Source organism: Ipomoea nil, unplaced genomic scaffold (assembly GCF_001879475.1).
Source record: "Ipomoea nil cultivar Tokyo-kokei standard unplaced genomic scaffold, Asagao_1.1 scaffold2922, whole genome shotgun sequence".
Lineage (NCBI taxonomy): Eukaryota > Viridiplantae > Streptophyta > Magnoliopsida > Solanales > Convolvulaceae > Ipomoea > Ipomoea nil.
In genome coordinates this window covers 1,171,519-1,187,119 of record NW_017619350.1, presented here as the reverse complement: position 1 = coordinate 1,187,119, position 15,601 = coordinate 1,171,519, and the positions used below count along the sequence as shown (strand labels likewise).

General features: G+C 38.5%; 3 protein-coding genes and 1 pseudogene across 3 annotated transcripts; 1 reads left to right on the top strand and 3 right to left on the bottom strand.

Moving 5' to 3' along the window:
* Positions 1-460: 460 nt before the first annotated feature.
* Positions 461-2,092, top strand: LOC109161378 (uncharacterized protein At4g06744-like). The gene has a single exon (XM_019309743.1). It carries the CDS (start codon positions 493-495, stop codon positions 1,744-1,746), a length of 1,254 nt encoding a protein of 417 aa, XP_019165288.1. The 5' UTR covers positions 461-492; the 3' UTR covers positions 1,747-2,092.
* A 3,166-nt stretch (positions 2,093-5,258) lies between these two features.
* On the bottom strand, positions 5,259-6,547 carry LOC109161379 (protein IRREGULAR XYLEM 15-like). Its single transcript, XM_019309744.1, has one exon. It carries the CDS (start codon positions 6,375-6,377, stop codon positions 5,442-5,444), a length of 936 nt encoding a protein of 311 aa, XP_019165289.1. The 5' UTR covers positions 6,378-6,547; the 3' UTR covers positions 5,259-5,441.
* Positions 6,548-10,571: 4,024 nt separating this feature from the next.
* LOC109161372 lies at positions 10,572-12,267 on the bottom strand (annotated as a pseudogene).
* A 1,074-nt stretch (positions 12,268-13,341) lies between these two features.
* Positions 13,342-15,121, bottom strand: LOC109161376 (scopoletin glucosyltransferase-like). The gene has a single exon (XM_019309740.1). The coding sequence runs from the start codon at positions 14,870-14,872 to the stop codon at positions 13,445-13,447; it is 1,428 nt and encodes a 475-aa protein (XP_019165285.1). The 5' UTR covers positions 14,873-15,121; the 3' UTR covers positions 13,342-13,444.
* Between the last annotated feature and the right edge of the window lie 480 nt (positions 15,122-15,601).

Here is a 15,601-nt window from a genome sequence, read left to right as displayed (position 1 = left end):
TGGCGTTATTTAGTAGCACAAACGTTAGGAAAGCAGTGAGAAATCTTAGAAGAAACATATGTAATGATGACAATAAACCCACCACTATATACCCAACAATTGATAAATAAATTGATATATATTATATCTTTTTAAAGAGTTTTAAGTTAACTTTTTTTTATGAATTAAATTTTTGTAAAGTGGATAGACCAACTCAATCAAGTTGGTCAAATTGTTGACCTTATTGATTTGAGTCGATCAGCTATAAGTAACTTAACCTAATGCTTAGCCTAGTTACCTCTTTGTATGTGATCATTTGTCCACTAGAATTACAAAACAGATTCAATATACACATTCAAATAGTGCATGCAGATTTATTTTCTCACTCAAAAAAATAAAAAAATAAAAAAGAATAATCCAAGTCAATCCATATTAGTCTCAATGAGGAAAAACAAATCTACCACTACTATAAAAATGGGTGAAGCAACATAGTTTGGTTTCACCAACTTTACAATGTACTCCCAAAACTTAGCTCTCCATAAGATCCTTCCCTACTGTCTTATCTTCTCCTTAATTCTTCAACACTGTGGCGCCGATTTACTCCCGCTGCCGCCATTGCCATTAATCCCATTAATCCCAGATTTGATCAATTTCTTGGATGAAAGAATTGTTCAGCTTCTACCCGTGATCCTAAACTTCAAGAACAGTATCCTTTCCGATCCACTGGGGATAACGTTGTCGTGGGTTGGTCCTAATGTCTGCAACTACAAAGGCTTCTACTGCGGTAACCCGCCGGATAACCGGAGCGCCACCGCTCTGGCCTCCATAGATTTCAACGGCTTTCAGCTCAGTGCTCCGTCGTTGGATGGCTTCATCGATCAGCTCCCTGACTTGGCCATTTTTCACGCCAACAGCAACAATTTTTCCGGCGCGATTTCTCCCAAGATCGCCAATCTCCCGTTTCTCTACGAGCTTGATCTGAGTAACAACCAGCTTTCCGGCGCGTTCCCGACGTCGATTCTCAACATAATGGATCTGTCTTTCCTGGATATCCGGTTCAACTCGCTCTCCGGCGCCGTCCCGCCGCAGATTTTCGGGAAACGCCTCGACGCGCTCTTCCTCAACAACAACAATTTCATGCAGACGCTCCCCGACAACCTCGGATCCACCACCGCCGCATTCTTAACGCTGGCGAACAACAGGTTCACCGGTCCGATTCCCCGGAGCATCGGGAACGCGTCGGCGACGTTGCTCGAAGTCCTTTTCTTGAACAACAAGCTAAGCGGCTGTATCCCGGTCGAACTCGGCCTGCTAAGAAGAGCGACGGTTATCGACGCCGGCGGCAACATGCTAACCGGCCCGCTGCCTTGCTCTTTAGGGTGCTTGGAAATGGCGGAGCAGCTGAACTTCGCCGGGAATCTGCTCTACGGGTCCGTGCCGGAGCCGCTATGCGGCCTAGGAAACTTACAGAATCTATCGCTGTCGTATAATTACTTCACGAAAGTCGGGCCGGCGTGTCGGAAGCTGATCACGACCGGGATTCTTGACGTGAAGCAAAACTGCATTCCCGGGCTTCCCAACCAGAGATCGGCGGCGGAATGCGCCGCGTTTAATCGGACACAGCAGCAGTGCCCTAACCGTGCAAGCTATAACCGCATTTCTTGCAAACATCCTAAATTTTCTCAAACAGTTCCAGAATCTAACAAGCCAGCAAGATCTGAAAGGCATTTGATTACATATTCTGCTTTGCTTAGACATGGGTTATGATATCAAAGCTCATCATCTATGTATCATATCTCAAACATAATAGGATTATATTATACACCCAAAACAAAACAAAAAAAACTCTAGCCTTGTATGCTGTGTTCTTACTGTTTTAATTTCTTATTATGGAAATTAATGGCAGGTGATGATTAGTCCGATCCATACCTAATCTTGAATATGAAGATTAATGATTAGGCATTTGAAGTTGCGGAGTTGTGGCCGAAGACATACTTTTCGCCCACCATCTGTGCATGCGTTGAACTGTGAAAATGGTGGAGCGTGGGCCAACCTGCAATTGATTTTTGTGTTGAGCTGCGTTTTTCAATACAATAGTTGGAAATCGGTACAGCTATCCACAGAGATATTAGATGTAAATATAGTCTAACTATACTGAATAAACTTAATAATAGTCGAAGTGGAAGCAATATAGAGGTTTCTAGTCATAATTGATGAATCTTGTTGTGTTGTCTAGACTTGCAGAGTGTTAGTTGTTCAAAATTGTAGATGCTGTATTGATATTGTTCTGAGTATACATGCTTTATATAGACATAATGGTGGAATACAAACTAAACTTAGAAATATATATCAACGGGTAACAATTAATTTTTGGATGACAAATGAAACCTTATAAGTTGTAGTATAAGTTTATGTGACCACTTAACATTGATCCTTTTATTTGATGGACTTAATGACTATAATTTACCACTTCACAATTTTATTAGCTTGAGATGATCTTTAGTGAGCATGGAATAAGTATGAGGCGGCCGACAAGAATTGCAGAAGCAAATGGCCACTGCAAACTGCATCCACTCAGGCGGCACTAGAGGTTGGACACTAGGACTGGAACTCTTGGAGTGGTGACATCCATGGCGCAATGGACGGAGTGAAACTTAGTCTAGTTGACCTAAACAGATCATCCTTTTGGTACAATGTCCACATCAATGTTGAGGAAAATACATATATAGTCAATAACTTTTTTTTTCTTTGAATTCTAGAGTCAATAACTTAATTATACTATTTATGTTTCAATTTATACCTACACCAAATTATACATTTTTACACAATATATATATATATATATATATATATATATATATATATATATATATACACGTAATCCAATCACGGACCACGGCTCTGAGCATCTACCAGACTTAGCTAAGAACATATTAACCTCTTAAGTGTATTTTCAAAGAGTAAAACCCTTATTGCGTATCTTAATTAAGTTTGTAAATTTTGTATGAAATACACTTCTTTTTTGGAGTGACAGGAAAAATTCGAAAGTGTGTATTGGGTAAATTCTGTTTTGTGATTCTAATCGGTAAATGACTATTGGTTAAAAAAAATTTTAAAAAATTGAAAGTCATACTTGTAATTGTAAATTTGTATCTTTTGTCATCTTGACTGGAATTATTATCGACTTTTATGTATTCACATAGATTGTGGGTTTCATGACATTAACGGCCCAAGAATGTTTGGGCTAAAGGACTCAAAACCTTTGATTTGCAATAAAAACATTAGAACAGTACGACCACTCTCCATCCAATAACTGCTACATTGGACCAATAAACCTCGTGGGCCAACAGAGTTTAAGCCCAACTCGTGTGGCCACGAAGATATTTCTAATGGACCGGAAAACACGGTGCCGGGCAGCCGACACGCCGGGCGCGTTGACCGTAGAAAACTCGTTTCCCGGCGGCATGCACGCGCCTTTAATAGCGTGTCTCACGTGATCGGATCTAATTAGGAAACACCCAGATGACCTGTGTTGCTTGTTGGCTGACTGACATCTATTCATTCGCTCACGTGATATCCGCTTTCTCATTCCTTCCGCATTCACTAAACCTTCCACGGCTCACGTGCACCGGAGCCTATAATTCCACCGCTGTCTTGAATCCGCAGATCCCATTTGAGATTCTGCTACAACTGGAATCATAATTTTGGTTGTTGTTATTGTCAATATATCTCAAATGCATTATTTACATAGCGATCCTCTCATTATTAGTTGGTATACTTAATGTAATCTTTGAGTGGTTCATGTCAATCTTGAGTCAAAATCATTCAATTAGATCGAGTCATGTAATATCTTCATGCAATATATATAATATTATTATAATTTTTTTCCTAACCAATGAAATCTACTAAAAAAAAAATATAGTACTCGACGACCGTAGTCGTAGATCAATTCAGTAAAAAAAAAAAAATAATCAATGATAACATTTATAGAAATTCATTAATTTGTGTACATTACATATTATTAAGTTCAATTTCCAAAGTTGAGAGTTAATCTTGTCCTAAAAATTGATGAATAAAATAAATAGTGTTTTATATGTCTTCAAATATTTATACACAAGTGTCTATATGTTTATACTTTATGGGCGGCAAAACATCTCAACTTATTTTGACATCGACTAATAAAGTATTAACAAAACTCAAATCCATAATATTTTCAGAATAATAATTTCACTCACTCGAACACTCATCTTGATATACATTTTATATTTTATATTAGTTTCCTTGTATATTGATGGATAAAGATGAGTGCAACATTTCAAGCTGGCATAATTTGGTATATACAGTACAAGCCCATCACCGACATAATATTAGTGGTTGCCGCCATTTTCTCACCACTTATTGTGGCATTGGAGCACAAGCTAAGTTGTGCTTTTAAGGCATTTGGATTGGATATGGTCATATGGAACACCAAACACCAAAATATGATGTCATATACTCATCTAGCATCCTTAAACTTCTTTCACTATCAAATTAATTACAATCAAGTTATTTAATAATAAAATATTTTAGTAAAAATAACAATTTTTTTTAATGTATGATAAAGATATGAACCTTAATAAATTACTTAGTTGATTTTATGGTTGGCCAACATAATTGATCCAAAATAATGAATATTGTTGAGGAAAATTTTGAAATATGGAACATTATTATTGCTTTGATAATAGAGGATTTTGAACCTGCTCAATACATTGTGCTCAAATCGTATATTTGTAGCTCTTTTTAAGGGAAGATCACAAGATTGAACTCCAGTAATGAGATATTGACTTTTTAAGCTATAACATATAGATAAAATATTTGGTTGCGGGAGTATTGACTCTTTGTAATGGTCTTTTATTTAAGATCTCCTAGATGCACTTCTCATAAATGAGATAATGTGCCCCAAAATTTAAATTATATTGACCCTAGACGAAGTACTTGGACAGAGTCCAACCACTTGAATATAGCCCCTTAGTGTCTATACCAAATTTGAATACTAGATTGCCTATATCCAAGTGACCAAATCATCATTACTACTTATAAAATTTTGAACCATATAATTCCTATAATATCTACTACAACTATTGAACTCTTAAGACCCTATGAAAGATTGTCAAAAATATACAGATCGAGAGGTTGTCGTATGGTGACTACTTACTAGCTAGTTCTTTTCTTTTTTTATTTTAATGTTTGAGGGGACATAATTCCTGAAATATTGCTAGATTTTTATTAAAAGGACTAAATTGGAAGCAAAATTTGATTTTGGATTCTCATATAATTTCATGGAATACTTAAATCAAACTTTGAAGTTTGAAGGTACTTGTAACTTACAGATTGTACATATGAAAAAGGTTTAAATGAAAAAAAAAAAAAAAAAAAAAAAAAAAAAAAAAAAAAAAAAGAGATGTTGACGGCGGCGAATATCCTCATTCGTTAGCATATGAAGGGGAAGAAGACGACGATGAAGATTCCGGCTTGTTACAGAACTTATAACTCTTAGCCTCCATTTTAGCTACCACAAAATGCCCTAAAGAATCTACAGATTCTACCAAATTTCCCTTACACAAGAATTTCTCGCTGCATACTCTCTCCGCTTCTCTATCAATCTCGTGCACGAAGACGTGGGTCTGGGCGGCGCCGCCTGGTTTGCTCCGGGCCAAGACTCCGGCGGTGAAAATCGCCGACATTCTCCCCGGGTCCGACGGGAAATACCCATGCGGCCCGTCCACCAAGATCACGTCCCAAGCGACGTCGTAGAGTTGGTTCGGGAGGTCGTTTATGGCCAATTTGCAGTCGGAGAAGAGCAAGTTCTGGACGGGCCGACACTCCGTTTTGCGAAGCTCTTTCGCGTGCGCCATTAAATCCGGCAATTCGCTCACCTTCGTGGTGAACTGGACGTCGTAGGCTTCGATTTCCGGGTGGTCTTCTTCGAACTTGGAGACCCTGTAAGAGCCGTCGTCGACGAAGACCGTGCGGCCGTTGTAGTTGAGCGAGTGCCAGAGAAGGGTCTCGTGGGTGAGCCCGAAAACCAGGAAGTTGCATCCGCTTCCGCCGCACCGGCGGAGCGCGGCGGAGATGCTGTTCACCTCCGCAGGCGACATTCGCCCCGACACCAACGTTGTATTCACCGTAGCGTAGTGGAGAAGCGCCTCAAGCACCGGCTTCGGCAACTCAGCCTTGGCAGCGGCGGCGGCAGCTGCTCCGGCGGCCGGAACGGCGTCCCTGCCGGAGAAGAACGTGAGGGCAAACGCGAAAGTGAAGAAAGAGACCAAAAGGAGCAGCAGAATACGAGGAGAAGCCGCCGTGACGCCATGTTTGTGAGGTGAAGGGTGGAGAACTATGAACTTTGCTCCGGTCTTCATCTTCAACCCCTCTCTCTCTCCGTGTCTCTCTCTCTCTGCAATAGAAAATTAATCGGATGCAGAGAGCTTTATATGTGAACTTTTTTTTTTTTTTTTGGGGGGGTAATAATTTTAAGAAATGAGATTGGAAATGGATGGGAAAGAGGAAGGAGACAAGATCTTTGGATATTGGGTATCAGTCTCTGAATTTTGTTGGATAAAAATGGTATTATTAAAAATAAATTCCTTATAAGATTTATAAACTAAACTTCATCATTAATTTTTTGAATACTCAATTACAATGTAATATTTATTTATAACTAATTTTTCAATTTACTGAAGCACAAAGAGGCAATAACACCTTCACTAAAGTTCAAATATGAGATTCCAACCAAAATGTTATTGTGCACAAATAAAAAAAAAAACCGAGTACAAATAATAGTGCTTCAAAGATGGTATTTTTTTTAAAGAAAAAAAAAATCTTTTTCATTTTCTTCAAAAAAATCTGTAGATATAAATCACATAATAAGAGAATGATTTCAAAAGTTCAAACTACTTCGGTAACTGGGAAGGTTGATCAAATTAAATATGGGGATGGGGGTCCTACCTTTTTTTTTTGGAGATGGGTGGGACCAACAACAAAATGCACCTTCAATTGAAGGCCTCTAAAACTCGGCCTAATAGAATGTTTGAGAGGACGTTAATTTCGTCCGACAAAATATTTAAAAAGATGTAATGATATCAGATTAGTTTTTTTAATTTTTATTTTTATGATTAATTGAATTGTCCATACGGACCAAAAGCTTTATATATCTTGATAGGGAGGATAGTTCAAAATAGATGCTCAATTGAACAAAATATAATTTTTATATAAAAAGATACTCCGTATTTATATAAAAAAAAAAATCATCAGTACGCCCAAATTATATTGTATAATTTGCCCTTTATACAATAGTGAACTAATTAAAATCAAATCTGATGATATTAATAATTATTTTACTATATATAAATAAATAATACTTGCTACCTAATACTATATTTTGTTGTATTTCTACCATCTACGATAAAATCTAAATTAATGGTATAAATAATCGAGAATTTTAGATTTCCAAGATAATGTGCATTATATATCAAATTAATTGAATATGTAATTATGATTTTAAATATCATATTTTTTATTATAATAAATAATAAATATACGCCTATACGGTAACAAAATGTTAATATAATTATATTAAATATACGGTAGCCAATAAAAATCATCCTAAATTATATAATGTAGTTAAAATTTTCAAACTTAGTTCATGGTGCTAAAGTTGGTAGAGGAAATGGCAAACATCCAATCCAGATTAAACAACCATTTACTCCATTTTGTTGCTAGCCATGATGTTTCTGCGTTTGGATAAGGACAAACGATGATGCTTCATTTTTTTGGCCTGCCAATTCTTTATTCATTTGTTTTATTTAAAGAAGAAAATAATTGTAATTCAATGATAAAAGAATAATGTGAGAATAAAGTAAGAATATAAATTATATTATTTAGTACGAAAGAATATAATAATAAGAAATGAGGAGGTAAGAAGTGATATAAAAACTAGGGAAAAGGGTCAAATAGACCCTTAAACTATAGGCAAAAGAGCAATTAGGCCCTTCAACTTTGACAAGGTGCAATTAGGCCCTTTAACTTGTTATTTTGAGTCAAATAAACCCAATAGCAGGTTTTTCACCCGGAATAACCGGTCAAAAAATTCCGGCGAACATTTCCGACCATATTTCCGGCGACAACAAATTAAAAAAAAAAAAAAAAAAAAAAAACCTTGCCGGCGGTTGTCTTCTCCGGTGGAGAAGGCGACCAGATCAGGTCGCCTTCTCCACTGGAGAGGGCGGCCAGATCTGGTCGTCCTCTCCACAGTCCTCTCCACTGGAGAGGACGACCAGATCTGGCCGCCCTCTCCAGTGGAGAAAGCGACCGGACTGGTCGCCTTCTCCACTGGAGAGGGCGACCGGACTGGTCGCCTTCTCCACTGGAGAGGGCGGCCAGATCTGGTCGCCTTCTCCACTGGAGAGGACGACCGGACTGGTCGTCCTCTCCAATGGAGAAGGCGACCTGTCCACCGGAGAAGACAACCGAACACGGTTGTCTTCTCCGGCAAGTTTTTTTTTTTTTTTTTTTTTTTTGTCGCCGGAAATATGGTCGGAAATATCGCCGGAATTTTTTGACCGGTTATTCCAGGTGAAAAACCTGCTATTGGGTTTATTTGACTCAAAATAACAAGTTGAAGGGCCTAATTGCACCTTTGCAAAGTTGAAGGGCCTAATTGCTCTTTTGCCTATAGTTTAAGGGTCTATTTGACCCTTTTCCCTAAAAACTACAATGTTCTTGTGTATTAGTAATAATAGAAGATGAATTTCAATTCAACAAAATGAGGGAATTGTAATTCCTTCCAACAAAATAATATAATTCATAGAGTTATTTTTGAGATAACAAATATAAATTAAAATTTTACCTTTATTTTGAAATACAAATTATAATTTAATTACGATTTTGGTGATCTATTTATAGGTTAAAGTAATCATAATAATTAGTTTATAATTCACTTTAGGAGGTGAATGCGTTTGGTATGACAAGATAATGAAATCCACCTTTCCAGCTAACAATTATGAACAATCTACTTTTGTTTGTTAATATAATGAACATTTGAATGTAAAGAATGAACAGGGGAAGGCAAGTGCCTGAACTTATGCGAACAGCTTTACAGAAAAATGAAATAAAAACAAAATGTTAATCCTTTTTTATTTTATGATTGATAATGCTTTTCCCAAACACTATGATAATCAATCTTAATAAAGTTGCGCTTATTCCTTTTGATACAGGCAAGTTACTGGTTTTCATAATTAAGCATATATTATCCCCTTAAGCACAAAGTCCTAGGTACAGTAAGTTTGATGGTTTACCTTTTAACCATTCAACTTACTCGTGTTTTTATTTTTTATTTTTTACTCCATAAGAGTGATCGAGTGAGTAAAATATAATTTTTGTATTAAGAAGTTATATTTTTTATAATTGTCAACACCTTCTTTGTCGACTCTATTACACTAGATCTTATAGCTCAGTTATCCTCTGCAGAGTATTGACCTTTTTTCCAATCTTACAATATGTTATTTATAGAATATAAGGTGTTAGAACATTACAAATACTCTTTAAAAAAAAATACACAAATGGGGAGATGACATGTGTCTTTGAGTAGTTTTGGCTTGGATAGAGTGTCGTCAGCGTGAATACAATGTTATCCCGGGACAATTTATATGGTGCATCATGACGCATATAGCAATGTGCGCCCAAGTACAAAATGCGCGCGTTTCATGTTAATGTCATGCTGATGTCACTCCGTCTATCTGAACGGACTAAATCTCATTATGTGTATTCAGTTAAAATTTTATGTGTATTGTATTATGAGTTTATGTGTATTCAGTTAAAAGTTTATGTGTATTGTGTTATGAGTTTATGTGTATTATGTATTATGTATTATGTTAGAATATGTGTATTCTGTTATGAGTTTATGTGCATTCAAAACAGGAGATTTTTTTTAACAGCTTAACCAAATGACGTTGTTTTGGGAGGCGCGGAGTGCATAGTGATATATGCGCCCTGATGCACGGTATAACGATTGTTATCCCGGACCTGAATTGATGATAACTTGATCACTTTGGTAAATAAGAAAATTGTATTTACCTCGACAACATTTAATTAATGAAATGTGTTAACAAAGTTTTATCCCTGGTTGGGAGAAATGTGTCACATGAATGGACACATAATTGGGCCTTTTACCAATTGAGCATTCAACCAAAGATATCGGCCCAATACAATCCTCTTGGATTCCAGAATTTTGTTAGCAAAATTTTGGCACTTTCACAGTCTCACTCCCATTGCTTTTGGTGTGCTGAAACCCAAATTGTAATAAGCAAAAACAGGTTGAAAGTTTGCCAAAGAAAATGCAGAAAGGATATATATATTTATGTAGCTAATTTCTACAGTAAAATCCTAGCATTAAGGTAGGAAAGAAAAACAATGGAAATGTCGAGCCTGCAGGGTACTGAGATCTTTTTTTTTTTTTTTAATGAAGTGGAAAACAGGCCACCACTACTCAAAAACATACACGGACTTTAATCCTAACCGGCAAAAGACCACCAAAAGTAAATCAACCTAAGTTCTAAACATGCATCAATCTTTCTGTAGTATGAGTTAGATCTAAATATAGTCTAACCTCTCGTAGTAGCAGAAACTGAAGTAATATAGATCTCCAACCATAGTTGATGGATGTTGTATTATTGTTGTGTTACCTAGACTTGCAAGAATGTTAGCCATTTTATCCATACTTAGTCAAAATGTTAGATGAATGATATGTTGGTATCTTATAAGGAAAAATTTTACAGAATACAATTGTTTTAGTCACTGTTTTGCATGGTAAGCTCTGAGTTCATCCAACAAAGAACTCAATTCTAAGTAAGATGATCCTCCTTCCTCGATTGCCATCTTCGCCTTGTCTTTCATTGCCTTGGCTCTGCTCCTGATTTCCTCCGATTCTTCACCGATCATCACTCTCTTCATTGCCTCTGCAATGGCTTCCCTCTTCACACCCTCACTCTCTGATCTTTTCCACTCTTTCGACCCCACTCCGATTCCAGTCCGCAGAACATCAGTCATCAGTTTTTCGTTCAAGAACTGTTCGGCAAACACCGGCCATGTCACCATGGGCACCCCTGCAGATATCCCTTCCAATGTCGAGTTCCATCCGCAATGGGTCACGGATGCTCCCACGGCTTAGTGATCAAGAATCAGCACTTGAGGAGCCCAGCCTCTTATGATCAATCCTTTCCCTTTGCTTCTCTCCTCAAATCCTTCCGGCATCCATTTCTCTGATCCGTTGTCTTCTTCTCTCTTGTTTCTGATCACCCACACGAAGTCCAGCCCTGAAGCCTCGATCCCCATTGCCATTTCGTGGAGCTGAGACGGAGCGAAATTTGCGACGCTTCCGAAACAGATGTAAACCACGGAATTGGGTTTCTTGGAATCCAGCCATTTCAAGCATTCATGCTCGTTGATTGACGATATCTTCCCTCTTTGAGCTTTATCTTCTACGTCTCTGTTGTAAAGGGAAAGTGGCCCAACTGACTATGCTCTTCTCCCCAGAACATTCTTGTAGTGCTCTGCATAATCAGTTTCCAGCTCGTAGAAGCTGTTATAGATCACCCCGTAGCTTGTATCATCCGATTCCAGAGCTCCATTCATGAATTCCGTCATCGGATTTTCAAGATCGCTGCGCTGAAACGGAGGAACTTGCAATCTGGTGAGTTTAAGCTCGTGAGGAAGATTAGGAATCGTGAAAAGTTCAGAATCAGAACTCGCATTCTTGAAAGGGTTGTGAATTCTAATGCTATTCATAGCACACATGGCCAAGTAGCTGGATCCGTGAAAGATCAACCTTGGGATATCAAACTTAGCGGCAGCGTTTGTAGCCCAAGGGAAAAGCATATCGGCGACGAGGCAATCGGGATGGAGCTCTTGTAAGATTTGCTCAAGCGGCTCTTGGAGCATCGCGCAGGCCTTGAAGAAACTGAGGAGTGCGTCGTCGGAGGGGATTTGGTCGGAGCGCTGACAAGTTTCCGGCAAGCCAACCTCGACGCCGGGGAATTCCAGAAAACGGATCTGGATTTGGAACCCCAACTGCGCATACTTATCCACGGCTTTGGAGAAAACGGGTTGGTTTAAAGGGGTGGTGATTATGGTGGCCTTGACGCCACGTGAAGCGAAGAGCTTAGCCATGTCGAGAGTAGGAATCATGTGGCCTTGAGCCATCAAGGGGAAGAAGAAAACATGGAGCTTACCCTCACCCATGGCCATGAAATCTCTCACTTGACTCCCTTCCAGTGTTCTGTTTAGCGTTATAATAATGTATTGCTATTTTTATAATACTACTTTACAATACCCGAGATCAGATCTTTAGAAAAAAAAAAAAAAAACATTGTAAAATATAAATATTTTTGTAGCAGACCCCTGTTGGTTTTACCGTCACAAGGTGTAAAACAAGCTAAGGGAGAGAATAAGAGAATAAATTGACAGAATTACGAGAAATTTGGATTCTGAACCCCAAGGTATTAATATAGGATTTACATGTCCTACAAAGGAATGAAGAAAACTTCATTTTAAGAAAGCTTAATTCTTAATATTGAAAAGAAAAATCTCGCTCACAATTTTTAGAATTCTCTAAAAAATCTCCTATAATAATTGTCTCTGGGTGTAACACTTTGTCAGACACGCTACCCCAACCACTTCCGTGGGGCGAGCAGTCGGGCCCAGACAAACCCAACGCCCAGCAAGGAGCCTAGCTATAGATGCCCACCCGTCTGATGGGAAATGTGGTTAAGTTGCAAGCTCCGAACACTGCAACATGCTTCTGGTTAGGTACCTGGCCTACTCGGACAATTGTTATATCGTGGACCAATATTCATACTGCAATGTGAACCCTCGTCCAATATACATAATTAATGTTCATAATACACATTAACATAAACACGATATAACAAACATGAATTATGTATATTATATAACTGAAGACATATAAATACTTTAACATAATACACAAAATTTATATTCATTATATTGTATTTATGTGTATGTGTATTATGAACATGAATTCTATACGTTATGAATATAAATTCTCCATCTTATAAAGTCAAATTCTATATACCAGGGTCACCTCCACGGTATAAATTAACCTACTCGGGTATCCATCAACTCCTTTGTTTACTTCGTCCACCAGCGTTGAATTTGCTAGTGCCGTACGCCACTGGGCTTCAAAAGTCCAGCAACTTTGAACATGCAGAGTCAGAGCTGGTGGGTATGTGGTCCCATGGACATGACTTTTCCATTAAGTTTTTGTTATGTTACCTAAGTCATCTCGTCACAAATTGAAAACCATAAAAGTTGCATGAAAGTAAATATTTTGCCTTAATATTTAGGGGAAAACTAAGGATAAATCACACAAATAGACAACTCATGGCTAAATACCACAGTGGTTGTTTTAAGGTTAGTGTTTTGCACGGTAAACTCTGAGTTCATCCAACAAAGAGTTGAAATCTAAGTAAGAAGATCCTCCTTCCTCAATTGCCTTCTTTGCCTTGTCTTTCATTGCCTTTGCTCTGTTCCTCATCTCCTCCGATTCCTCACTGATCATCACTTTCTTGATTGCCTCTCTAATGGCTTCTCTCTTCACACCATCGTTGCCTGATATCTTCCACTCTTTCGACCCAACTCCGATTCCGGTCTGCAAAATGTCAGTCATGAGTTTCTCATTCACGAACTGCTCGGCGAATAGCGGCCATGTCACCATGGGCACACCCGCACACAGAGCTTCCAGAGTCGAGTTCCATCCACAATGGGTCACGAATGCTCCCAGGGATTCGTGATCAAGAATTAGAACTTGGGGAGCCCAGCCTCTTATGATCAATCCTTTCCCTTTGGTTCTCTCCTCGAATCCTTCCGGCATCCATTTCTCTTCTTCTCTCTTGTTTCTGATCACCCACACGAAGTCCAGCCCTGAATCCTCGATCCCCATCGCCATTTCGTGGAGCTGAGATGGAGCGAAATTTGCGACGCTTCCGAAACAGATATAAACCACGGAATGGGGGTTCTTGGAATCCAGCCATTTCAGGCATTCATGCTCGTCGATTGCCGATTTCTTCCCTCTTTCAGCTTTATCTTCTGCGTCCTTGTTGAAAAGGGAAAGAGGCCCAACTGACCATGCTCTTCTACCCAGAACGTTCTTGTAATGCTCTGCATAATCTGGTTCCAGCTCATAGAAGCTGTTAAAGATTACCCCATAGCTTGTCTCTTCCGATTCCCTAACGCGTCTCATCACTTCCGTCATCGGATTCTCGAATTCGCTTTGTTCAAACGGAGAAACTTGCAGTCTGGTGAGTTTGAGCCCGTGGGGAAGATTGGGGATCGTGAAGAGTTCAGAATCCGACGAAACATTCTTGAAAGGCTTGTGGATTCTGAGGCTATGCACAGCACACAACGATAATTGGCTGGTTCCGTGAAAGATCAATCTTGGGATATCGAACTTGGCGGCGGCGTTAGTAGCCCAAGGGAAAAACATGTCGGCGACGAGGCAATCGGGTCGGAGCTCTAGTAAGATTTGCTCGAGCGGGTCTTGGAGCATCTCGCAGGCCTTGAAGAACCGATTGCGCGCTTCAATGGAGGGGATTTTGTCGACGCTCTGGCAATCTTCCGGCAAGCCAACCTCGACGGCCGGGAATTGAAGCAAACGGATATGGATTTGGAACCCTAACTGCGTATACTTGTCTACGGCTTTGGAGAAGACGGGTTGGTTTGCAGGGGTGGTGATTATGGTGACCTTGACGCCACGAGAAGCGAAGAGCTTAGCCATGTCGAGAGTAGGAATCATGTGGCCTTGAGCCATCAAGGGGAAGAAGACAACATGGAGCTCACCCATGCTAAATGGCAATGAAAATCGTCGCAAAATCTCTGCTTGAAACTATTAATTTTTTTTATTTATTTTTTTCTCTTGATTGATGTCCTATACTCCTATGCTGTATTTATACTGGTTTTTATAGTAGTACTTGTACCCAAGACCAGATTTTTACTTCCTTAGCAAGAAATTGAAGTTGATGTCGTCTTTCTTTGGAAAGTTTCAAAGTTCTAAGTAAATTACATTGTGGTTGAAAAAAAAAAAACATTGTGGTTGAAATTTGGTAAAAATATTTATCCATTTTTATGGGTGCTGGTTGCATACCAAAACATTTCATTTTTTTTTTTATTTTAAATATTATAGACCTCAAAGTTGTAAATTAGTCTAAATTACTCCGCAAATTATTGTCTGAATCATAGTTCATATAATGCTATATAAACTATAACAAAAAAACATATTTAATATATTAAAAGTACATTATTTGGTCCAATGGCAACCAACGATGAATTTGAAAGTGGTGTAAGTCATCCTATGCTCTATACTGGTTTTTATAGTGCTACATATATCCCAGAGTCCAAGACCACATCTTTAGTCAAAAAAGTTGTGGCTTCTTTGTTGAGAAAATGAGATATTTCAGAGCAAATTGCATTGCATTGCCTCGGCAGTCAATTAAGATAGATATAAGAACAGGAAAAATCAATTTGACCAATACATTGTCTCTTAATGGGATCGGCTCTATGTTTACCGGATTAG